At 35.0% G+C, this 26,495-nt stretch overlaps 2 protein-coding genes and 2 pseudogenes across 6 annotated transcripts; 2 read left to right on the top strand and 2 right to left on the bottom strand.

Moving 5' to 3' along the window:
* Positions 1 to 682: 682 nt before the first annotated feature.
* LOC132185150 (uncharacterized) lies at positions 683 to 1,267 on the bottom strand. The gene has a single exon (XM_059598963.2). The coding sequence runs from the start codon at positions 1,265 to 1,267 to the stop codon at positions 683 to 685; it is 585 nt and encodes a 194-aa protein (XP_059454946.2).
* Positions 1,268 to 7,767: 6,500 nt separating this feature from the next.
* Positions 7,768 to 8,493, top strand: LOC148584625 (G-type lectin S-receptor-like serine/threonine-protein kinase At2g19130 pseudogene; annotated as a pseudogene).
* A 3,547-nt stretch (positions 8,494 to 12,040) lies between these two features.
* On the top strand, positions 12,041 to 17,659 carry LOC132184870 (eukaryotic translation initiation factor 2 subunit gamma). Of its 5 annotated transcripts, none has more exons than XM_059598655.2 (9): positions 12,041 to 12,276; positions 13,356 to 13,483; positions 13,643 to 13,704; positions 14,333 to 14,445; positions 14,525 to 14,627; positions 15,215 to 15,442; positions 15,526 to 15,744; positions 16,362 to 16,622; positions 17,115 to 17,659. In XM_059598655.2, exons 2-9 carry the CDS (start codon positions 13,378 to 13,380, stop codon positions 17,415 to 17,417), a joined length of 1,395 nt encoding a protein of 464 aa, XP_059454638.1. In that variant the 5' UTR covers positions 12,041 to 12,276; positions 13,356 to 13,377; the 3' UTR covers positions 17,418 to 17,659. The 5 variants fall into 5 exon arrangements, with proteins under 5 accessions (XP_059454638.1, XP_059454634.1, XP_059454636.1 ...); XM_059598651.2 differs by having other exon boundaries at positions 12,186 to 12,276; positions 13,274 to 13,483; XM_059598653.2 differs by having other exon boundaries at positions 12,187 to 12,276; positions 13,331 to 13,483.
* Positions 17,660 to 18,048: 389 nt separating this feature from the next.
* Positions 18,049 to 25,382, bottom strand: LOC132185151 (putative 3-ketoacyl-CoA synthase 21 pseudogene; annotated as a pseudogene).
* Positions 25,383 to 26,495: the final 1,113 nt, after the last annotated feature.

The raw sequence follows: 26,495 nt of genomic DNA, 5'->3' as shown, positions 1-26,495 counted from the left end.
AAGTCAGTGGAAACTAAATTATTATTTTTTTGGTATATTTCAGGGACATTTGAGTTCAGTTTGATACCATAGGGAGCTAATTACAAATCAGGCAAACAACATGGGTTGATTTTACATTTTTATAAAAAAAAAAAAAATAAAAAAAATAGAGATGTTAAATGTTAAGCTGAAATTTTTCTCTAATGTGCAAAAATGTTGTTCGTGTATTATGACTTACACACGAGTCAAGGAATGGAAAAAAGGAAAAAGAAAAAAGATTCAATTGTTTTTTCCCCTATAAAATTGTTTTTCAAGGACTATTAATTTTGCAATGATGAAGATAAAAAGCTTTGAATGAAGATCATATCTATGACAATAAATTTATGAAGTCCAGTATGTACAAGCAGACAATATTCCAGCTGGGGTAGATGTTTCAAGAATAAGGCAGGATTTATGGTATGGACGGAGCAGTATATATGTACATGTAATGAATGTATGTATGACGATGAAGAATGTATCATGTATGGGTATTCGTAGGGTGAAAAATGTTATCCATTGATCAGAAGAATCATAATCCATTCAGAGCAGAAGATAGGCATTTATATATATATATATATATATATATATATATATATATATATATATATATATATATATATATATATGGCTTACTCATATATGGATATGATGAATGTGGTGATCATCAAGATGCCATGGATAAGGCCAATGGCATTTCACTCTCATGTGAAGCCAATGACAAATCGGTGCTTGAATGGTTTGAGGATGATCTACCCTTCTTTTTATCCTTCACTTCTTCTTCATCTTCCTCGTCCAATGCTAGAATAGCTTCAAATTGAGCGCGCCTTCTTGCCTCACTTTCAGGAGACCTCACCGGCAGAGTCTCTACTATGCGTGGAGGCGCCTCCACGCGAGTTGCTGCTGCTGCATTATTATTATTATTATTCACCACATTTGCACGAGCAGAGCCTCCTTGATCGAATGCACTGCCACCACCACTGCTGCCTTGTCGTCCTCCTCTACCACCACCGGCGGCAACTCGAACTCTACATGCCCGGGAAATGACTCGGTAGAGGCTTGTGAGCATCCAAAACAACCAAGGAAGGCAAACCAATGCCACCCCAACAAAGGGAAGCCAAGATGCGTAATCTGAGTTAGGTTGGATTATGTACAGTACAAGGCAACCACCTCCGGCTGCTAGAGACACAAATAAAACGGTAGAGATTACCCATATGAAGGTGCCTCCTGCACTTGGATCCGGTGCAGCCATTTCTAGGTCTCACCAAGAACAAAAAAAAAAAAAAAAAAAAAAAATTAACTAACTATATATCCAAAACCTGGATTAAGAAATTTTCTTCGTCATCATCCATGTCGTTCATTGGGATACATTTGCAAATTAGGAAGAAGAAGATTGGGTCTCAAGGTTGGAGAAGGAGAAGGGTGGATGAGAGATGAGTCATCAAGCAAGTTTCTTTTTTGTTGGATTGAATGGGACATTCAGATGGTGGAAATATTCAAAAGTTTGTTTACCGTAAAACATGGCTTCTACCAAAACAAACCCACACCCACAAGGGGAGGGAAAGAGAGAGATAAGCGGGTCCGGTCTATAATTAATAGAGATTGGCGGTTGATAGCTGAATTCTTGTGCTCGCTTTTACAAATTACAATCTTTTATTTATTTTTTTTACATTATCTAATAATCACTTAGTACATTAATAATTAAATTGATTTAGACATGATAATTATTAGTAGAATCGCTCAGAAAAGATTGTTGAACAAAAATCTTTACTTTTGAAAGAGACTATTCAAAAATCAAATCTTATATAGAGTTACTCAAGAAATAAGTAATTGGTCGCTCAGAAAAGAAAAAAAAAAAAAAAGGTAATTAGTCTATCATGACCATAAATAATCTACAAGGAGACACACGTCATGGCGCAACTTGTGTCCAATTTGAGGACTGTGGGCCCATAATCCATTGAACATAATATAATGGATATTTTAGACGAGCGTTTAGCTAAATAAGTTAAATGATGCATTTTTTTGGTAAACAAAGTACAAAGCTTGAACTGTGCATTTTTGTAAAAAATAGAAGACTTGTATCGCATCGACTTCAACCTTGGTCTGAACTCCGATCTGATTACCGAAACGCCTTTAACAATGACAAAAAGCGTGATTCATGAATTTGATAAGCAGTTAAAGGTAGGCAACAAAACCATTTAGAGAAATTCTTCTAGGGTTAAAGGAGATTTTTTGAGAGGTGAGGGGAGCATTTGTCCCCTTTCAACCCTCCCAACCTGCGCCCTAAATGAGATCCACATTTGAAAAGTATTTTTTGCGAGATCTACACAAGAAATTTGTACGACAAGCTTTTTAGTGTGTAGTGTCTTCAAAGAGACAAACACCAAACATACTTTTTTTTAAGCAAAAAAAGAGTAAAGACTAACTTATTAAAAAATTAAGAAAAATAGATAAGTTGCCTTGCAGACACCCTTCGATCTGGTAGGGGTGGCCGCTCAGCCATCTCAAACTTGTTGGTATGGCTATTGAACCACCTCTGTCCTATTAGGGTAGCCACACGGTCTCCTATGAGCATGATAGAGGTGGCCATGCGACCACTCTCTTTACTTTGTTGGGGGTGGCCACCTCTCTAGTTTTTTGTTTTGTTAGTAAGACCACTAGTACTCATTTCTGTATGATGTTTCCTAAGGAACAAAATTATTTTTTGTTTCCTTAACCAAATACACTCTACAATAGTTTCTATTACCTTTCCATATACTATTAAAATATTATTTATTTATAAAATACAAATTCCTACCTACCCTTACATTTTTTATAAAATTCCAATACAATCTCCAATGAAAGGCAAATAGTGTGGAGATGAGAGATAAATATTTGTGTTAAAATATGAATAAAAAAGTTATAGGAAAGCTAAAGTACTTCTCAAATGCATTGAGAAACATTGTAACATTCCCAATGCTTAGAAAAGCAGTAAGGAACCTATTGTAAGATATTTTTTGTGATTTTTTTTTTTTTAGATTTTCTCTATATAGAGGAAAGTGAATGAGTGATTGGGTATCTGTTGTTAGTGCTCTAACAAGGTAACTTATACACATGAAAAAATTCACAAGTTTTCTCAAAAAATTCCTATAAAAAGGTTAGAAATTTTCTAAAAAGTGTAGTGTGTGTGTGTGTGAGTTTTTTTTTTTTTTTTTTTTTGAAAAGTAATAATGAGCTTCTACACCTAAAAAAATTAACTTGTTTTATTAAAAATATTCCTAAGAAAAAGGTGAGAAATTTTCTACAGTGCATTGTGTTTTCTTTTCTGAAAAGTATTTGTATTTTGTATTTTGGAAAGTGTTTGCTTGGTAATTATTTTTTGAAGATTGTGTTTTTGTATTTGAAAAGAGAAGACTTTTCAAAATCCTTAACAAACATAGCCACCTGAATCCATGTAGGACCTATAATATAGTCGAAAAGACATCTTTAGTTGCCTCCAAATTAATATTGCCTGAGATTGCAGTTGGTAGCAAGTACACAATATCAACCTTAGAAGGTCTTAATTCTATTTCAAAACATTTTTCACTTAATTAAGGCATGTACACATATTATACTAATTACAAAGACTACAACTAATACAATATCTATTGACTTGTGAGGCTGCAAAAACTATGAATCAACAGACTTTAAGTAAATTGACAAGAAAATTAATTTTGAAATAATGCACTTTTAACTTTTGACAGTCCCTGAGTTGACCTTCACTTTTGTTGCTGCAAAAGTATGAGAAAGATGATCAAAATTCCTCAAGTGCAAGGCAACAGAAGCATATTTGTGATAAGTTTCACAGAGTCCTAATGCCGAAAAACCATCTTGCCACTAAGCTTTCCAAAAGGTCTCACGTTAATCCAAAGTCAGATTTGATGCTCATTTGCCTGATTCTCTGGCGGCTTCTTTGAAATACTGTGATGCACATTTCAGTGATGATTGACTCAGTCAAAGGAACTTAAGGCAAATGTGGATCATCTATATCTGCTCTGAGAGAAGTCAATCTCTGGTGCCTCTACTGTTCCTGAGCTTTCCTACGACGCCTCAAGAATAATGAGGAGAGCGGTAATGTCAACAGGGCTTACCCCACCCACCTTGCTTGCTTGCCCAATGGTTTGCGGCCTGACCTGTAAAGCAGGAGAAAGCAACGACAATTCAACACTTGGTATCTTCAACAAGATTTTATTTGCAATTAGGAGTTCAAATTTATGCTAATGCAGTTCCAAACAAATACCATGAGGAAAATCAATTATGCTACTAGTTAAATAAACAAAGTTATCATACAACCCTTGGACAGTTTCTCACGTGCTTCAAGAGACAAAGTTGTCATTGCATAGTAATCCAAGTCCTCTGGAAGTGGTTTATGTTGTTTATGGACCATCTACAAATAAGAAATAAACAAAGGATACAATAAAATTCTCAACATTCAATGCAATGATAAAGAAGGGAGATGGTCAAGTATCTTTTTCACTAAATTATATTTTTTAATTTATATTCTTACTTCCCGAACTTTTTAAAAATTAACAAAATATATCATTTTCAATTATATATCATAATTTGTTATGTCATTAATGTATAACTTCTAAACTTAAAACTCTTCCACCCATATTTAAGATGATACTTTATTAACTTATTAATTCACATATTCATAGTTGGACGATACATAATGGGGTCAATTAGCTTGTGACATTTAGTCTAGCCAACCAATAATTACTCGTTCAAGTAGACTATTGATATTAGCATCACATTGATATGTGTGCATGACATAAAACATAATCTGGATTCATGTAAGTTTAGTTTTATTCCTTCATGTTCCGTGTAATATGTGCAAAGTTCAGGTCCTATATAAGATGCAGGTACCACCATATTGTGTCATGCAACTACAAGATGCAAGCCAACCCTCAATCTACAATTACATATAATATATATATATAACCTTGGACATCTTGGAAAGATTTCCTAGCTCTGCCACTGATTCAATGCCCAAAATGGTAGGTTATTCCAAAAAGGGAATAAAATGATATGAGTTAAAGTGATTCAGAAAATTTTACGTAAACCAAACAACATTTATTACTCACCTGTTGAAGTTGGTTTTGTTGCCGCATAATGAAGCCTTCATACTTGATATCAATCTCAACACATTCTTTCTCCACTCTAGACAAGAGTTCATTCCCAAAACCATGTTTATCAAGAACTTTATATGGCACATGCGGCTTCTTCAGAAGACTCTTCAGTGCTGAAGAGTCCTTTACGGGCTGACTAGACAGGTGAGTCACATCGGTAGCCAAATCTCCTCATGAGATTAAAATAGAGAATAATAACCAACTTGGGTTTCCCAAATAAATCCCCAGAGTCAATAAGCAGCCCAATTAATTTTACTCATAAATAAATTAGTCGTGTTAATATTAATGTTTCATTAAGGATCAAGCTCATGTAGACTAAAACTTGATGCAGAAAACAATCATTAGATACTTGAGAAATATGTGGAACATGAGTCTTACAGCTCAAGCAAAACTAGCAGCCACGTTTTCAGCATTCCTATTTAAGATCATATTGGATCGATTGTACCCCTAGATTCCATATATAGGATACGAAGTATCTCCCTCCTATTTAGACTAAGTTCTATTCAAGGCTGAGCACCAAAAAACAATATGGTGGCAGAAAACCACAAATAAACTCACTGGTTGGTAGTACACTGGCACAAAATCAAAGGCCAAGCACCAAAAATAATGGTAGAAAACCACAAACAAGCACACTGGAAGCAAATCATAAGCAGAAAACCACAAGCTGCTCAGAAACAACACTGCACAAAAATGTGAGAACAGATGGGCAGCACACTGGCACAAAGAAGAACACACAGCACTTAGAAACGAGGAGGCCCCATGCAGCGAACAAGCCAAAAAAAAAAAACCAAAATCCAAAATACCGAAATACCAAAATACTAAAATACCAAACTCCAAGAATGTACCAAATACCAAAGACCAAACACTGTTAGGGTTTATGCTCTAAAAAGCCAATTCCAATTGTATGACATTATAGCTTATTAAATAAAGTTGTTTATTTTCTTAATTATACAAGAACATTAGGATTATTATATTTTACATATGCATATTATTTTGTATATATACATGTACTCCTCAAGTTATATTGACTATGAATTGAGGTATGTTAATGTGGTTATTGGACAAAAAATCTAAACCATAAAAGTTGTAAAGTTGTAACTCATAAAATATTATTCGTAGTCAGTAATGGAATTGGACATTCCATTTCATAAGACTATAACATATCAATCATGATGATTTATTTTGAGGAGGAAAGTGAAGAGTTCTAATTGATATGTTGGTGCAGTAACAATGCACGGAACATACCACGCGAGTTGTTGTTTTATATATAATTGCTGTCAAAATGAAAAACTTGAAATCACAACAACTTATAACATCGACTCTCAATCTTGAGAGGAATGTGCACTCATGTCAAGTGAGAGTTACTTTGATACATTTAGGAGTGAGATCTATTACAGTCAAAATCTCGGTGTGCTAGGTGATCATATGTAGCAATGTATGAACATAATTCCTGAAGATGGAATTCATAATCCTTTGATTTAATCAAAGCGACATGAAATATCCATTTGAGATAAATTTAATGGGAATTAATTATTCTAAATCTTTGGCCAAAGTGTCTTAGTAAGGAGTTGCTAAAATAAAATGCACTAAAGGTGTGTTTGGGATTACGATTTTGCAAGAATAATATATGTTTTTAAAAGATATCGCAAAATATAAGATATTTGGTATTGCGATTTAAAAAACACTTAATCTAAAATAGTAAAAAAAAAAAAAAAAAAGGGATTTCTATAAGCAGGTTAGGGACTGCTTATTTGAAAAAAGTGCGAATTTAAACTAAATCACGATTTCGCATAACAAATATTTCATAAAAAAATACTTTTTAACATGTTTTATCAAACGCCTTTGCGATTTTAAAAAGTAGCGATATCAAAAACGCAATTTTTAAAATTGCACTTACTGAAACCGCAATCCCAAACGGACCCTAAATGAAATATGATTTCTAGAGTACAAGAACAATCAAGAGATTCAATCGAGTACTCAAGGATTAAGAGAGAGTGAAATAAAGTGATAGTTTATTTTATGACTTTAATTCGATTATGGATTTTCATGGAGAGGTCAATTGCAATTATAAGATGTCAATGGGAGTTCAGATTAATCAAAATAAATACTTGAGTTCAATTACAATTTTTTAGTGCAATGAATTGTAATTAATAGTAACGTAGGACAAGTCATGAGATGATAAGTGTCCTAGGCCTCTTAGAGCTAATTTTTATTTTCCCTTTAGGACCATTCTCAAGTTGATTATAAACCCTTATGGGCTTTACCTAATTACACAACGAGAACCCTTGTGGCCGTGTATAATGGTTAGAGTATTTAGGTTTTTCAAGTCTTTGACAAGGAAACTTAGTCATACATCAACTTGGAAAAACAAGCCTATTTAAAGGCCTCTTGTGTAGGCATTTGAGCCAACACTCTTGCTCTCATTATAAAATTGAGAAGAAGGTTTAGAAACCCTAGTCTACATGCGTGGATTGAGTTTGGAGCAAACGGAATCACATCACCCCCATCACCTAGCCTAGCCAATTCTAGGTATGGACTGGCAGGTTCTGAGTTTCCTAGTAAAAAGAATAATAAGGCCAAGGGGATAAATATTGTTGATGCTGTTATGGGTTCAGTTGCAGGGGTAGCCATTCTGCTAGGCCTTTTTGTGGTTGTAATCTTTAGGCAAAGGAAGAAAGCTGTTGGAACAGGAAAAATAGTGGAGGGTTCATTGGTGGCATTTGGGTACAGAGACTTGCGAAATGCCACCAAAAATTTATCGGACAAGTTGGGGGGAGGAGCCTTTGGTTCTGTTTTCAAAGGGACGTTATCCGATTCAACGCTCATAGCAGTCAAGAAACTTGAAAGCATCAGCCAAGGAGAGAAGCAATTCCGCACAGAAGTCAGAACAATAGCGACAGTCAACCGTTTAAATCTTGTTCGGCTTCATGGGTTCTGCCCTGAAGGTACTAGAAAGTTGCTGGTGTATGATTATATGCCAAATGGCTCTTTAGAGTCTCATCTTTTCCATGAAAAATTTTTGGACTAAAAAACAAGATACTAGATTGCTATTGGAACAGCTAGAGGGTTGACTTATCTCCACGAGAAGTGCAGAGAGTGCATCATACACCTTGACATAAAACTAGAAAACATTCTTCTTGATGCTTATTTATGTCCAAAAGTGGCAGATTTTGGCCTGGCCAAGCTTGTTGGGAGGGAATTCAGCCGAGTCTTGACAACCGAGAGTTCAATTTGGGTTGGAGATCTCTTGAATCTGCAACAACTCTCAGGAGATGATTCTAATGGGAGGAGCTTTTCATTTTCCTTTTCAATCTTTTTCTTGTTTCGTTGATTTCTATGCTTTGAAATAGATGAGCTTGAGCTCAAGCTCGAGCAGGGTTTAGACCCTATCGAGCGGAGCTCGAGCAGCGAAGTCAGGCTTGACTCGAGCTCGAGCCTGACTCAAAAATAAACGAGCCGAGCCTGGACAATCCAAGCTCGCCCAAACTCGGCTCGTTTACACCCCTTGATACATAACCTAAATCCCCACCCATTGATGTAAAAAGTCACATAGAATTAACAATAACAAAGCCCCGAACATGTATGGTAATCTCCATAAAACAGACGAGCTTTCAAAGGATACTCTAATTAACAATAACAATATATTTAAGTTCACGTGTGAATGAACTTCCAAAGGATACTCTACTTATGTCCTATACCACATAAAACAGATGAGGCAGCAAAGTTGTTGACAGCCCTTGTATCTAAATATAGCATCATGAATGAAGAAAAAGAAAAGGAAAAAAGCTGTGAACCAGATAAAGAATTAGCATACCATAGGTCGAGTAAACACTGAGTAAACAGTGTTATCATGGCCAGAGCAAATATTTGCACCTTGCTACGAATATCCCAGACCTAAACATTATTGTTCCATCAAATCATAAAATCAGCTTTCTGGTCCCAACTTACCAAGAACTAAAAACACACACACAATCATTGTAGTCAGAAGCTAAAAATATAGCAATTGTTATGAGAGAAGTTCTATGAACTTCTATCATACTGATAAACCACATACCCGGCAGACAGAATCACGTCCCCCAGTGAGCAAAATGTCAATAGTGGGTTGAAGAGCCAAGCAATAAACACCACTTAGATGACCATGATAAGACCGGATAACCTAAACAACAATAAATATATTCTTAACAACCAGAATTACTAATACAATAGAGCATTGAACATTTGAATTTATATAGAGGTTCTGACCTTATTCTGTTCAAGGTCCCAACATTTAACTTGTTTATCATCACCAGCAGAAAACATGTATGTATGTTTGCTGCTGACAGCAAGGCCTGCAAAATAAAACACATTTTTTACCATGTTAGTTCTCGAGTAATATGGCCATTAACCATACCACAGTTAGCCAATGGAATTTGACGTACCATGAAAAATTCGTAAGGAACTGGCCTCGTATTTGTTCAATATGTCCTGTTAGTGTGAGTTTTAGCCTTCCACTTCCCACATCCCATATCTTGTCAATCAAAAATCAAATGGGAAAAAAACCTCAGTAGTTGTGCCTTACAATGAAATGCCAACTCTCTTATGAGAGAAAGATAGATCACAAGGTATAAAATATTGGGGGACATTGGGATTATTGCATAACCATATTCAGTTTTCAAATCTCAGAAATATTACTTATCAAAAAAAGTCTTCCGTTTGTAAATCTCAAAAATACGGAATTCGTTTAGCAAAGCTTTTTAGAGGGTGTTTTTTGTTTCTTGTTTAGAAAAAAGTGTTTTAATTTGACATAAAGGTGAAAATAGTTTTGAGTGTTTTGTGTTTTAAGTTGCTTGTTAAGCTTGGGCAAAAAGTGTTGCCAAATAGACTCACCATCTCATGATCCATCCATTTTTGCAGTAACGGAGCTTTGGAATACAGTTATTTTTTAGATGGGTCAACTTTGTCAAAAAAATTTACCATTTCCTGCCCAAGTTCTCCCAATACATTTCCAAGTTTACCACAAGCATGAGAAATAAATTTTTTCAAACTAGACAATAAATTTTTAGAAAATGTTATGCTAGAGATATCAGGGACAGTAAATTTAATACAACAAAAACCAGAAGACAAATTATGAAGGGTATCAAAGCAAGGTCAAATGATTATGATATCAAATCCTTAGAACAACTCTCTAGAACTAATTTGGATTAACTGAATTGAAGCTGGATACCTTGATTTTGCGATCTGCAGAGCCAGTACAAAACCATGTATTACTAGGATCAAATGCAATAGATCTCACCCATCCCAAGTGGCCACTGATGACCTACAAAATGAAATTGAAAAGTGTTACAATGGCTTAAAACCAACATTAGCAACATATTCAGTTAACAAACACAATCAAAGAAGTCAGCCTGCAAAGAGGAGCAAGCCAACCTAACTTGTAAGCCAGGTAAGGCCAAACTAATGAAAATGAGTTATGAATCACTACTTATTATAGTTAGTAGAGCAATATGAACTTCCAATACTTTTTTCCTTGGTTTTAGCTGCCTAGACACTCACACTGTATGTATACATGTATGCATATATGTATACATGTATACATATATGTATATGCATACATATACATATGTGTGTATATATATATATATATATATATATATAGTAAATAATAAGAAATATTTGATGTTATCACTAATCATTATATAATCATGTAGTATATCTGCATAAATTATTGTGTTATTTAATCAATGCATTATAATTAGATATTTTATTCTTAGAAAACGTATATCACATGATCTTAGATGTAAGATAGTATTAATATAGATTGTGAGATAATATGATCATATAATTTAAGTATGAATGTATGACTATTAGATTATGAGGAATTTAGGACTTAGAGTTTCAGCATTACCATTAAATTAAAATTAAATGATTAATAATTAAGTAACTAATGTGTTTCTTATAATTTATATATTATAATCACAATTTGCAATAAGTAAAAACTTAACAATTTTTACTTCTCGCAAATTGTTTCGTAAACAATTCATCATATTACATTATGAGAAATTTAGGACTTAGAGTTTGAGCATTATTATTAGATTAAAATTAAATTATTAATAATTAAGTAACTAATGTGTTTTTTTTATAATTTATACATTATAATCACAATTTGTAGTAAGTAAAAATTTAACAATTTGAATTTAAATCATATATATGTCATGAATCGTGATCATGGGATCATAAAATATAAGTATATAAAAATTAATATTGACCCATATAATGATACAATCATATAAGTATATAAATATTTACATATAAGATACAATATATATTAATATTGACATTATATACTTGACCCGTGTTAAGCATTAATATTTTAACATATTAACTAAATAATACTATATGTAATATGATAATAGTGATTAGTGTGTGTGAGTGTGTGACATAAAGCGTTTTACGTTGTGATTTAAAAAATACTTAATCTAAAATAAGAAGAAAAAAAAATTCGCGATTGAATAAAACACAATTTTTAAAATCGTAATTATTGAAATTGAAATAACAAACTAACCCTAAATAATACTACATAACACAATTTTTATTCCTAATTTCTAAATTTTGAATTTTTTATTGAATTTAATCGTAGCCGTCCAATTTAATTGAGTTTAATCTTCGCTGTTGAATTTGATCTATGTAAACCAATTTGAAAACGTATATATTATCAATGGATCATATTGAACAAGCACACCAGATCTAAGTAGAGACAGCCACATGGAATAAGCTTTTTGGTAAAACGAATCAAACCGTTAATATTTAAAATTTAATTATTTTTCCAAATCCAACGGTTGTAAATTAGAGAACCGAAATTTAACCTAAATCTATCATCTCTGAATCTCTGATCTCTCCATTCTCACGACTCGCCTCTCAGTCTCCACCACCATCCTCCTCGCCTCCATTCTCACGACTCTCCTCGGCTCCTACCACTCCCCCAGTGCCCCCAACAGCAACCACCACCACCACCGCAGCAACCACACACCTCGACGTGCCCGGTTTCCAGGAACTTGCCGCTGCCAACCCCGCTGTCCACGCCGCTCTCGGAGGTCGTTTCACTCTCGCAGTACGCCGCGGATCGGAGGCAGAGGAGGTGATAAGATTTGTGGGTTTTTCTTTTCTTTTTGGTTTTTTTTTTCTCCGTTTCTTCTTGGGTGGTGGGTGGTTTGGGGTTTTGCCGTTTGATGTGTTTGTTTGGTTGCCCAGAAAAATGTGTAAATATTTTTGGATAGATAGGTATTGGGGTTTCTGTTTTTTTCTGAATTATGGTTTGTGTTTGATGAAATTAGAGCAGAAAAAGTATCTTCGTCTTATTAAACAGATGGGTGTTGGTCTGTAACAGAATACTTCTCTAGAACAAAGAATGGAAATGGAAAAGAAAAGAATCAACTCTTTATTGAATGGAATTGGCCAATTCGAGATGGCTAATGTCCTACAGTTTCTGCCAAAATGCAAAAGACTCCCCTCCTTTGCACTCCACCAGCCTTTATAAGGCTTAATCAGTTGAGGCAATTCTGTTTACAGTTTTAGTTCCAACTAACTACCATATCCACACGTGCACAATCTCCTAACAGAATTACTACATTAACTACATAACAGACTTCACTGCTCTTCCTTTCCAGCTCATCTTCTAAGCTCCACTTCACTGCCTGGCTCTGTTAGGAACTCCCTGTGACATGGTCTTTCACATAATATTGAATTCTAGGATTGAATCATTTTTGCCAAATGCATGTACATATACATCCCAAAATTAATCGAGCTTGAGCTCGAGCTTGACCAAAATAGACGAGCTCGAGCTCGAACAGGGTTCCAACCCTATCGAGCCGAGCTCGAGCAACATTTCTAGGCTCGTGTCGAGCTCGAGCTCGAGCCTGGCCTCAAAGTAAACGAGCTGAACCTGGACAAGCCAAGCTCGGCTCGTTTACACCCCTAACTGGGTGCATAAAAAAGTTTCTTGATCAAATGTAAAATTATTACCCAAGTCTGGTTGTACTTTAGGAGCAGTGCATTAGTTGTTTTGAATAGTAGCTGACAAGCCTAGTGAAGAGATGTTCTCTGCTTAATAATGTCTGTGACATTTTATGGTGCAGTTTCTTGCATTTTATAAGCAAAAATACATTCACCACTTGCTCGTTGAACTTTGCCAGCAAATTGAAAAGTTCTTTCATCCAGGGAGCTTTTAGAAACAGCCAAAATGTCGCGGAAGGGTTTGATGGAGCAAGACCTGAGTAAACTGGATGTAACAAAGCTACATCCGCTCTCTCCTGAAGTTATATCTCGTCAGGCTACAATTAATATTGGTAATTTTTGTTCAGTATGGAATGCCTAAACCCCCGTAACATATTGGTAATCATAGCAGCTGAGATTGACTGAATTTTCATGCACCTAGTTGGTGATTGATCATAGCTCCTAAAGTTATTTCTGAAGCTGACGACTTGCAACTAAACTTATTGTACCAGGCACTATAGGTCATGTGGCACATGGGAAGTCAACAGTTGTAAAAGCCATATCTGGTGTTCAGGTGATTTTTTATTTTACAATATTGCTACTGCTTGTAATTTGCAATGCATCCCTTCCTGGAAGCACTGTAATTGATGGTATGAGTTATAATACTTCTGTTGTGTATGAATAGTAGAGCTCATTAATTTTACATGGCTGCAGAATTGTATGCTGTCCAGTAAAGGGAATGTCTACCATTTAGTTAGGTTCAGGACATAGAAACCACTTCTTACTAATCTTAATTGAGTTTGTTCCAGATGGATATTGATTCTTAACTTTTCATCAGAATGGAAATTTTTGATGTTAGCTCACTAAATCTTCACAGTTTTGAGTCTCCTTTAACAGTCTTGCTAGAGATTTAGTTGCCTTCATCTTACTGAGGTTAGTTAAATTTCATTGGTTAAGCAAATGTTTCTTGGCCTAGTGTTTAATTTGTAGCCACTATGAAGCGGAGACCACTGGTCAAAATTTATTTCATTTGACTGCGGCAAACCTTGGCTTGACTTTTGTTTATCAAAGCTTGAGTTTAGATAGGAAAGAGACATTAACTTAGGTGATAGTGGAGCATAATATATTTACATTTTCCTTTGTACAAACATTGCATGAATAAATTTTTGAAAGTGTAACTCTGTCTTGTCATTCATCTGCAGACTGTTCGTTTCAAAAATGAGTTGGAGCGCAACATTACTATCAAGCTTGGTTATGCCAATGCAAAGATCTACAAATGTGAAGAAGAACGGTGCCCTCGACCTATGTGTTATAAGTGCGCAACTTTTGACAGATTCAATTATATTTTCATCTAGCTAGCTGCATTTCATTAATATGTTACACTGTTGTTATAGGGCTTATGGAAGTGGGAAGGAAGATAGTCCTATGTGTGATGTTCCAGGGTTTGAAAGCTGCAGGATGAAATTGTTGAGGCATGTTTCTTTTGTAGATTGCCCGGTAAGATACTGAAGTGCATGTTATTGGCAATTATGGTTTTATGTGCAATTTGTATGATTAGATAAAATATTTCTTTTAAGTCATTTAGGTTCCTGATGTCTTGTATACATGGTATTGTAGACATTAGATGCCGACACTAGTTTATCGTTCAAATTTATGGTTGCACTGGCTTGGGAAATGTTGTATGGATTTTTCTTTCCTTTTAGGTTCTTATTAGTAGTGTATTTATGAATTAAAATTTGCTTTTTCTTTATTGTTTTTAATTAGAGATATTCTGTTTTCTGCATATACTTTCCAGTTTTAGTCGTCCTAAATTTTGTGACTTGAAGGTCCTACTTTCAAAACTCTTGAATACCCAAGGTCTCAACTATAAGAGCTTCTTTTTTGGAAGGTTTGTCATGTATTGGATCTGACATTGGATTTGTGGGAGGCCCCAAGGCCTATTTTTTTTGTTTTTTTTTTTTTTTTTTTCTGTTATGAGTTGCCAAGTAAAATGCCGTCCTTGCATATTGTGTTATGCTGCTAAATCTTGATGTATCTGGTCTTGAACTTGTGTTCATAAGATTGTTTCTTGACCTATTCTATAGGGTCATGATATTCTCATGGCTACAATGCTTAATGGAGCTGCAATTATGGATGGAGCTCTACTACTAATTGCTGCCAATGAAAGCTGCCCCCAACCACAAACATCTGAGCACTTGGCTGCTGTTGAAATTATGCGCCTTCAACATATAATAATCCTTCAAAATAAAGTAGATCTGATTCAGGAAAATGTGGCCATTAACCAGCATGAAGCAATCCAGAAGTTTATTCAGGTAAATTCTTTTGGACCATATTTGGTGCAAAAACAGCTTGTGGAAGTGTGCTGAATGGTGTTTGTTGACTTTTTGTTTATCAGGGAACTGTTGCTGATGGAGCACCAGTGGTACCGATTTCTGCTCAGCTGAAGTATAATATTGATGTTGTGTGCGAGTATATTGTGAAAAAGATCCCCATTCCAGAAAGGAACTTTATTTCACCTCCTAATATGATTGTTATCCGATCTTTTGATGTTAATAAGCCTGGTTTTGAGGTCGATGAGATAAGAGGTGGTGTGGCTGGTGGAAGTATTCTCAGGGTATGTTTCTTCTTTATGAATTTGTTCAAAATTGAGAACCATTTAAGTGCCGTTCATGCCTGCTATTGGCATATGATGTTTGATTGTTTTTTACATGGGCTTTCTTAGGAATGTTGGTCTACATTATTCATACGTAATTAGTTGAATCATGGGTCCCAAAAATGTGCTAATGGACGCGTTTGGCATTGTTTCAAACAATTAATGTAACACCTCAATCCCACTTTGGGAATATGATTAGCCTGCATAGAGTGAATGAATTATAAAGGAGTTCATGGGTGCTAAGTCCCACATTGATTCCTTATTAAGTGAGACTGGACTTTATAAGCGACTTTAGGGAGCTCCAATTGCAATTTGACTAGTCATTTTAGAGTGATAGCGCAGATATGACTAAAGCTTTCTATAAGTCGCATCTTCTTCCCACTTTTAGGTTTCTACTGTCAATTCTTCCCACTTTTTGTTTGTGCAAACTATTAATCAATTTTGCATTAGTTTATGACTATTTGAAACATGCTGGAAAATTTATTTGCTGACCACCTTTCACAGCGTTGGCTTGGACCACCAAGTATATGAAATCTATCGTATGTCAGTGCCTCATTTGAGAGTTTATTCTTTGGCAGGGGGTTTTGAAGGTAAATCAATTTATCGAGGTTCGTCCTGGGATTGTTGTTAAAGATGAGAGTGGGAACATCAGATGCACCCCAATATACTCCAGAATAGTTTCATTATATGCTGAGCAAAATGAGCTGCAATTTGCTGTGCCCGGAGGTCTCATTGGGGTTGGCACAACCATGGACCCCACTTTAACGCGTGCTGATAGGTTGGTGGGTCAAGTTCTTGGGGAAGTTGGATCACTCCCAGAAGTTTTTGTTGAGCTCGAGGTAAGGGGCTAATTTGAAAGCTTTTACTGGTCTCGACTTGATTAAACTTGGTAGCTATATCAACGTGCCATTTTTTAAAAAACTTTTCATGTAATAATAATTAAGCAAGTCACATGCAAGTGTCCCATTGTATAATGCGCACATGCTTTCCTCCCTCCCAAGATGGATTTGTGTGGAGCAAGGCATAAAATATCTGTGGAAATAATTATTCCTATTTGTATGTGTCCTTTCAAAGAGAGAGAGAGAGAGAGAGAAAGGTCTATTGCTGTGAACTCTATTGTGCCTGTTTTTATTAAAACATTCAAAATGAGCTTCTTCAGTGCTCGGAATCTTTTTCAGATTTTAAGAGGTGATACCGTTATATTCTTCTGGCATTTCTTTGTTGGTTTCTATCCCACTCCCCCCTCTTTTCTTTCCCTTCCCTCCCTTCTCTTGCACGTGTTGTTAGACATTCCTCTCTTCCGCTGATCTTGTGTTACTGTGATTTTGCAGGTGAACTTTTTCTTGCTGCGGAGGCTTCTAGGTGTCAGGACTAAGGGTACAGAGAGGCAGGGAAAGGTCTCTAAGCTGACAAAGCAAGAGATATTAATGTTGAACATAGGATCTATGTCTACAGGAGCGCGAGTACTTGCTGTAAAGAATGATTTGGCAAAGTTGCAACTCACATCTCCAGTGTGCACCAGCAAAGGGGAGAAGATTGCCCTTAGTCGACGAGTTGAGAAGCACTGGCGTCTTATTGGTTGGGGTCAGATTCAAGCTGGAACTACCCTGGATGTCCCACCCTGCCCCATTTGAGTTAAATCCTTAAACAGACAGAAAGAAGAAAAACCTGTTAAATCCTTAAAAGAGAATTAAGGAAAGATGTGGGAAGATAGAAAATTGTTGGGAACCATTTTTGTCAGGTGGAGAAGAAAACATTGTTTGCGTTGTTACCATTTGTTATGTTTCCTTTTTCTTATGGGATCGTGTTACTTTGTGCTGATAATTTGTTTCAGTTTTGGATTAGAGTGCTCTCAATATATGAGGCTGCTTCCTATGGCTTTACCTTGTCTTATTCAATGTTTTGCTTCCCCCTGCATTGCCATTTTTGGAGTTGAGCCATAGTGGCTAGCAAATGGTTTGCCTCGATTATGCTCTTCGGTCTCCCCTTTTTTGGATGTTTAAATCGTCTTTGTTGCACAATTTTGTTTAAATTGTCAGAACTTGAGGCAGAAAGTCTTATGAGTTGGGTTTCCTTTATCGAATTTCTTGCTTCCTATAGTCTTCTTGCTTTACCCTATAAATATGTGTTCGTATATTTGCATAAATATTTGTTGTTTGAACATATAGGGGCAGAATATTGGAAGAGAGAAGATCATTCACTTTCTTGTCTAACACTTGTGAATGGTTATGGTTCTAAAATAACTTATTGTTATTATTATTTTTATAGCGTGGAACTCCTCCATGGGCAGAGTCACTTTGTATACCCACTCTTGTCGGGTAAACACGATCAGAGGAATTCTTGTCTTCAATTGATTTTTACAACATTAGGTACTTCTACGGGATATGAGCAGATATCGCTCCATGCGTTGGCTATCTCAAACTCTGAATTGTGAATACATTTCCATACTGCACTATTACAGTTGAATCCACTCCCAAGTGTGATTTGCCAGACCCTGTCGCCCCTTTTCATTCTCCCTTTAGCTTCTATGTAGCAGAGCTCATACCAAACCAAAGAAGATGGAAGTATTTCCAAATTTGTAAAGAGTCATCTTTGATGGTTCAACATCCTGTTTCCTTAACCCTAGGTTTTTTTCAATTGCTTGAATAACAGCTCTACCCCCTGCATGGATGCAGAAATGCTCCAAAGCTTTCCTGAAATCCGGCCCGTAGATGCTACTTCTCCTTGTACTCCACATGATCTTCTGGCGAACTATGGACAATCCATACCTCAATTGCTCTGAAAATGGCAAAACCAGAGGTCCCAGTGCAGCAATATTCGCCTTTAGTGCATCTCCGGCGACATGTAGGATGTTCTTCAAAATCGACACCCCAACCATGTTCTCCGAGTCCTCATCCTGAAAAACGCACGCATGAGATCGATCATCTTGTGCTTTGTTTGTTCGAACGAGATGTTGTAGCTCATACTTTGCTTTGCTCCTGTCCGGTTCCCGGCTCGAGAGCAGTACAGCCGCACCACCCATCCGAAAGAGACAATTAGTAATCAACATGGATGGATTCTTGCCAGTGTACCAGTTCAAGAGTAGAGTCTCCATGCTGACAATTAGAGCCAAGGAATTCCGATGTACTCTCAACAAGTCTGTAGCAAGGTCCACTGCTATAATTCGAGCGCTACATCCCACGCTAGAGAGGTGGAAGCTCATAACATTGCTCTTCATTTTGAACTTATTAATTACAGCAGCACTTAGAGATGGTGTAGGGCAAAACACAGTACTATTTGAGATCAAAATATCAATGGCTTTAGGGTTGATGTTGGTTTTCTGAAACAAATCTGTAACCACTGAACACATTACTGTTACTGCCTCCTCCATGGCAAATGAGAGCGATTTTCTTGGTGATAGTTGAGTGAGGGAAGGAGGGACACATGTTTCTTTACTGAACCCAAATTTTTCTAGGATCTTGATTTGGAAAGCAATACTATCAGGATCCATATTATCAAGAAATATATTTTCTATGAACACGGACATCGGTAGCCGATAAGAGTCGGGTGGTCAGTATCAAGCAAAGTCTATTAAAGCCTCAACTTTTCCATTTATACAAAGCAAAGCAACACAAACCCAGAAATCCTAGTTTTCTCTACGCCACTGGCCACTCCCAAGAAGCTGTCTTCTTGGGAAGTCATTCCAAGAAGACAGCTTCTGCAGCAGCGAGATGAGACCGAGATGGCTCGCTGCTTCCATAATATTGTAGATGGTCAATCCCTATCTGTCAACTGTCAATAGGTGAGTATGTTGCACAAAGCACTTCTTTTTGTTTTTTATGTTGTCTTTTCCTTTGTTTGCATTAAAATGGGATATTTGTGTTTGGTCATGTCAGGTTACCCGTTGATTGACCTGAAAAATCAATGGTGATCGTTTTGTTATGTGACTCGTGTACACGACTTAGACGTTTCAACTTATGATTTTATCGTTTTCAGTTTATATATATATATCGAATTCATCCAAAAAAAATTCTATTTATTGAATTTAAATCAATAAATATAATTATTTCAAAATGAATGAAGATGATCTTATCTCGCAAGTTGCACGAACCACCAGAACCAAACCTTGTGTGTTTAATATTTTAGTTATGTGCTCCTACCCACAGTTTTTTTGCCCTATAAATAAATGTTTTTAGCCTTACCCAATAAACATTTTAGCTCTGCCCTTTAAATTTTTTGGCCCTACTGTTCCTACTCAAAAAATCTTTTGAGTCATACCTTTAAAATCTAAAAGTTGATTACTCATTCACAAATCTTTCGACACTTACCCATTAAAAACTGTAGTAACCTTATTTTTTACCCTAACCCATTAAATTGGTTACCCATTTGTGATTTGGCCCTACTCACTATATTTTATATTTCTTCAACATTTTGTTATACATCTCATTACGAATTTAACCCTAAACAAACACAAGTCCACAATCAAGAGTCTTAAAATTTGATATTTAGAGCATACTTTCCTATACTTATTAATTTTTCAAACAAAAAATAAAATGGAAAAATGCAATTTGCAACACAAAGGTAATGCAAAGTAATTTGTTTTTATCTTAAACGAGGATTAAACTCACTATATTCACATCCATGCACAATTTGTATTGAGAGTTTATAGCGTTAACAAAATATATAACAATTTTTTAAAAAATGATGTTTAAAAAAAAGACGGTTTAAAAGAAATACGGTTGAAAAAACTACAATCCTTATAAAAGAAATAAAGAACAATAAAAAAGAGTAAAAAATAATATTTTAAATAATATAAGGAAAGAATAGATAATCGGGTGTATGGTGTCTTTCAAAACCCATTAGCCAAACTAGATAAAGTGGATTTTAGTTAGCCATTTTGCATAAAAATTTAGATAAACCAATGTGAATACTCTTACAATTCAAAAAAATGAAAATAAAAAATACATTCTAAAAAGCATTAGCACAGGAGGGCTTCTATTATTTCTCAAATATGGTGTATTATCTTCTTCTTCATTTTTTTTTTTTTTTTTGGACGTGGGTTAGTTTTGTTGTATTGCAAATGAGAGTCACTTTTATCCAAATGTGGTGTAAAATCTCATTTTACAGCATTCAATAAAAAATTGACACATTAGGTAAAAATACCAAATATAATAGAAATGAAAACAACGTATATTTAATTCAAAAAAATCCTAAGAACTCCTGTCGTTCGAACTCAACGCGCACCTTCCACCACCGAACCTGAGGGCAGAACTACACTGGCCCCCAAGCCCCCATATTTCCTCAAAAAAAAATTTAAAAATGCCCTTATAAATTTTTTTAAAATTATAATCCCACCCCCCCCCCCCCCCACCAAATTTTTTATATTTTGATTTTGCACCCCAAACTCTAAATGCTAGTTTCGCCTCTAACAGAACCCCTCCACTCACCTTCGAGCTCTTAACACCGGAGCCTTCAAAATCAACAAAGATGGTAGCTTTGGAGATTTTATCAATGAGTACTTTGTCTATAAAGTATTTTATCATGAGAAAGAAAAATTATTTGGTATAAAAAATTATATTTTTTTTTTTGTGTTTCAAGCTAAAGTATTTACTTTCTATTAAAAGATGCAAAACACTCAATTTATATCACGACCTTATTGAAATTATTCAACTAGGGGATTCATTTCCATTATATTTATATATGTTGAATTTGTGGAACCAGAATTAGTTTGGGATCTTAACTTTTGCAGAATCAAATCACCCAAAACCGAGTTAGATAACTACATCCCGACAATGAGCAAGCGGATTGACTGGCCAATGGATAAGAAAGAAGTGACAGCCCATTTGGACAACTTATCAGGGTTTTCAAAAAATTTGTCAATTGGGTGTTTTTTACCCTAGCGTAAAAAGCTTTGTTCTCTCTCCTTGATAGACAAAAACCTGCCGCCGGTGCTAGAGGAGGAGGGGAAACCTTCTGGTTTTCCCCCTCCTCCCCCCCTCTTCTACAGCTTTATGCTTTTCTTTTTGCTGAGTTTCTCTCTTCTTGAGAGAACTCTTATCTCCCTAGAGTTTTCTCTAGGTCTTTGTTCTATAGAGTTTTCTCTAGATCATCTCATTGTCTTTGACGATTTATCCAAGATCCTCTTAAAACAGCAGTTTTGGTCTTCTGTTCTTCACCTCGTCGCTGGCCGTTTATGCGAAGCTTTCAAGATGGGATTTTTCAAAATCAGATCTTGTTTTCTCCGCTTGGCCCAGCCTGCAACGCGCCATACCACCCCTCTCACCGGCATTCCAGCTTCCCGGAGCCTCCTTCCGCCTCTTCTCCACACATCCACGCTCCAGCGCGTGGTTCACACGCGCTCACGTGTGGGTCCAACATGCCGGACAGGTTCCGCTCACCGCCTTCCTCCGCTTTGTTTGAAGATGAAGCTGCTGATTTCTGGGTTTTTTTCTGTGTTTTTCTGTTTGTTGGTGTTGTGGTTTGTACAACTCAACCCGAACTATTTGGGCTTCAGACTCTTTGTCTGTGTAGGAGATCCCATTTCCGCTGTTCTTTTCCTTCTTAGTTTGTTCGGTTTCCATGGAAATTGGGCTAGATCTAAGTTGCCACCTCTTAGTCTGTTTGGTTTCTGTGGTTACCAAATTAGATATAAGTTTTTAGGGGTTCTTGTACTCCCGATGGTTTTATCTATCATTTTGGGCCGCGGCCTTCAAAAGCTGCATTCCCACGTGACTGTCACCTTCCTGGATTTCCTTCTGGGCTTTGAGGTGCTGATGTCTTTCATGGCTGGGTTTTTGTGTTGTATTCTTTCTCTTTTTGTTGTTCCTCCTCTGTAATCTGGTTTATGTGGAATGAAGTAGTTTTTACAAAAAAAAAAAAAAAATTTGTCAATTGAATGACCAATACAATTTCTGAAAGATTAATTAAGATATAAATAAAACATCACCCTCGCACTACTTAATTTTACTTTTTATTTTAATTAAAAAATTATATATTTTATTTTACTTATTTATTTTTGTCTTAGCAAATTAAATTTACTTTCATTGATATTTCATTTAAATATTATTTTTTTTATAAAAAAAATTATTTCTTTTCCTAAAACTTAAATATTTAAAACAAATATATTTTTAAAAATTTGTCATTTTCTATCGGTTATATTTTTCAATTTTCTTTTTATTAAGTGTCATACGCATTCAATATAAACAAGATAATTTCCTCTCCAATTTTCATTCACATCAACTAACGATTCTTTTTGAGTAATGTTAATGATACTATCATTTTTTTCAAATTTTTTCTAAATTTTGGGGTCACTTAAGAGTGAGTAAAAGAATGAGAGTATGTGTAACAATTATTCCCAAAATTTTCCACATAATGAGCCTGATAGACTGTTAAAAACATTTATTTTAGAAATATGCTAGAATCTAATAAAAACTTCATATTTTGTCCATAAAAGTTCATGTGACAAGATGCCACATCATCTTCTTTTTGTTGTCTTTTTTTCTTCACAAAAAATATGATGTGGCATCTTACCACATAGACTTTTATGGGCAAAATGTAGAGTTTTTATAAGATTCTAGCATTTCTCTTTATTTTATCATTTTGGCTCCTAAAAATAGGAATTTCTTCACGATAAAGATGTGGATATGAATGCTCTGATTGAAGTTGGGGGAGCATTGTTCATACTCTCCAAATTTTTCACCAAAGTAATTAGTGCCCGTAGGGCCGGCTCAACAAATTTTGGAGTCTTAGGCAAAACTTTGAAATTGGGCCTAATTTTTTTTTTTTTTTTTTTTTTTTTTGTAAAGTAACACACACACACACACACACACATATATATATATATATATATATATATATATATATATATATATATATATATATATATATAAATTCTTCTACTCGCTTTTTGAGATGCAAAATTTCTGATTAAATTTTTATATTCAAGATTTTCTAATATCTTTGTAGCAATAGATTTAGATACATCAATAACATTTTCATTATCTTCTAATTCTTTTTGAAGAGTTTCTTGTTCATTTATGAGTTTTTCACCTAAATTATCCTCAATATTTTGTTTATTGTTAATAACAAATTTATTTAGAGCTCCTCTTTGAGATTCAATCAATTTATCTATTTTTCTTTTTTTTTTTAAGTTTTTCATATCCAGATGCATATTTTCTAGTAGACATGTTTAATTAAGAATACTAACAAATTAAACAAACACGATTTATCAAAAATAAATTATGACTATAATAAAATAAATGACAAAAATAGAACAATAAAACCTGATTTGGCAAAGGAATTATGAAGCAGTTCTTGAAGATAGGACAAGAGACTTAGTCACTCGGAATCGGAGAGGAAGAGAAAATGATGAGATAGGTAGAGAAGAAAAACTCAGAAAAGAGCAAGCAAAGAGGAGAGGTACAATGGCAAATATAGAGACTGATATTTAAAATGCCCATGGTGACAGCAGTTTATATTTTTGGCTTTTGGCTTTTCCTATATGGCTAAATAATAAATAAAAAATAAATAATAATATTTTATTTCTTCTAACGTTTATATTTTCATCAAAAACAAAAATTTCTAGAGAGAGGCCAATGGCCATGATGATGAATGAATGAGGTAGGCATGTATAGGGTATTGTAGCGTCAGGGCGTCAGGGTACTGTAGCGTCAGCTCTAGGGAATTGGCCTTAATGATGTCAAAGGCTTTAATGTTTTGTCTTTTTTTAATTTATTTTTTAAATTATTTTTAAACTTTATAATAGACTTATTAATTGAGGTCTTATTAAATTGAGGCCTTAAATTTTAATAAAAAAAAATTTAGGCCCTATTAAAAAAAATTTGGGCCTTCAATTTTTTTTTTTGGGTCCAAAATAAATTTTTTTTATTTTTTTTTTAACTCAAAAAATTTTTTTTGGGCCTTATTAAATTGGGGGCCCTAGGCGAGGGCCTAACTCGCCTAGGGCCTGAGCCGGCCCTGAGTGCCCGATACTATTTCTCAAAAATTCCAACTTCTCAACATTTCTACTTTTTATTTCACATCAATAACTTTTTATTACTATTTAAATAAAAAATTTACTATAAAATATATATATTTTTTTACTTTATAATACCAAACATTTTTTTTTCACGTTAATCAATTTTTACTACGATGAAAATGTATAAGCCTTTGCCAAATAGCCCAGTCCAATGAGAATGCTCTCACTAAAATATTATTTTTATAGTTGACTTGGACTATACGTATAACATCTATTTTTCATTTACTTATTAAAATATATTTTCAGAAAGAAATAAATATCATAGTAAGACATTATAAATATTGTGGGTAGACATTTTATATATAAAAAATATTGTTGTAAACGATATTGAATCATGTCATCGTGGGGTTGGACAGGCGAGGTTACGCAGTCGCATCACGTGCCCCAGTGTCGGCAAGCTTCGGTAGAGGAGGGTGTAGCCTATACGTGTGGAGTGCCGGGGAAGGCAGAAAGAGAAGGACCGTGTGATTAAAGAACACTCTGCAGCTGCTTCTGCGTGGGCCCCGAACACTCTGACTGTTCCATCAATCGTACGGCTGAGATGATGCATTGGAGCTTCGAGGGTGAGACAACGGAGGGCCATGAGGATCCTGTGCTGTCCTTTGGACTTATTGTCGATTCTATTCTCATGACTACGCCTTTCTTAAGTCAATAGTCTCATGCCTTTGAATTTTCTCTACCTCATTAAATGTTACGCATTCTAAATTTTCTTCCTAAAAGTTGGTTTTTAAATGATGTGTCACAATTTCATGAGTTAGTGACACACTTCTCAAAATAAAAAATCTTGTGAGATGGTAACACTTCATTTGAAAACTAACTTTTGAGAAGAAAATTTAAGATGTGTAGCACTCTTCAATAATGATGGCGCATCTGTCTTTTATTACATTTAACGTATAATACAAAAAAAGTATGACAAGGTGATCATAAAATTTTTTGGTAAAAATAATATTTAGCTCTTAGGTTTTCATATGATTTTAACTTAGTATTTGAGTTTTCAATTTTAAGAATTATAGTCCTTAGGTTTTGTTTAAGTTTAAAATAGGTGTCCCTTTCACTTCATCGTTAAAGTTAACGGTTTGTCATTTGCCACATGTGACATGTCATAAACACTCCAATACAATGCTACATCAACAAGTGTTAAGTCATTCATAAATAATAAAAAAATAAAAAGACACAAAAAGACCATCGATCTGACACGTAGAACGTAGAGAAACACAAAACCTGAAAACCTAAATAACAAATCAACAGTAACAAAGACTTAGGTTCCGTTGGCATGACATTTATTGGAAAAACATAAACATTACAACATAGAGTTCTATAATGTGTACATTTCTTCCAGAACTCACAAATAAGGATATTTGGCAAGTGTTCTACAATGTATATATAGTGATGCCTCTCACGTTCAGATTTGAAAAAACTCAACTATGATGTTTTATTACAAGAACAAAACACTTGTACCCACAACCTAAATGCTATTTGAGAGAGAATAGAAAAGAGAATTGAGAGAGTTTCAGAATTTTGAATTCTGAAATGATTGAATGGATAATCTAATTTTAACTATCATCCCATGGATTATTTATAACCAACAAAGACACACAACTCTTGGTTATGGAAGTTACATATCAAAGAGAGACACCTCTTGGTATTTTATGGACCAGCTTCACTCTTAATATATTGAAGTTCAATTACTAAGAAC

The sequence above is a fragment of the Corylus avellana genome, chromosome 7, assembly GCF_965113065.1.
Source record: "Corylus avellana chromosome 7, dhCorAvel1.hap1.2, whole genome shotgun sequence".
NCBI classification, from domain to species: Eukaryota; Viridiplantae; Streptophyta; class Magnoliopsida; order Fagales; family Betulaceae; genus Corylus; species Corylus avellana.
The sequence above is the reverse complement of the archived record's forward strand: the minus strand, read 5'-3'. Positions and strand labels throughout refer to the sequence as shown.

What these genes read in the sequence shown, in the direction of transcription:
- LOC132185150 (XM_059598963.2), bottom strand. Translation starts at nt 1,267, where the DNA reads ATGGCTGCACCGGATCCAAGTGCAGGAGGCACCTTCATATGGGTAATC.
- LOC132184870 (XM_059598655.2), top strand. Translation starts at nt 13,378, where the DNA reads ATGTCGCGGAAGGGTTTGATGGAGCAAGACCTGAGTAAACTGGATGTA. An exon ending in CCTCGACCTATGTGTTATAA is followed by an intron (nt 14,446 to 14,524) that starts GTGCGCAACTTT and finishes CTGTTGTTATAG; the next exon opens with GGCTTATGGAAGTGGGAAGG. An exon ending in CTGGTGGAAGTATTCTCAGG is followed by an intron (nt 15,745 to 16,361) that starts GTATGTTTCTTC and finishes ATTCTTTGGCAG; the next exon opens with GGGGTTTTGAAGGTAAATCA.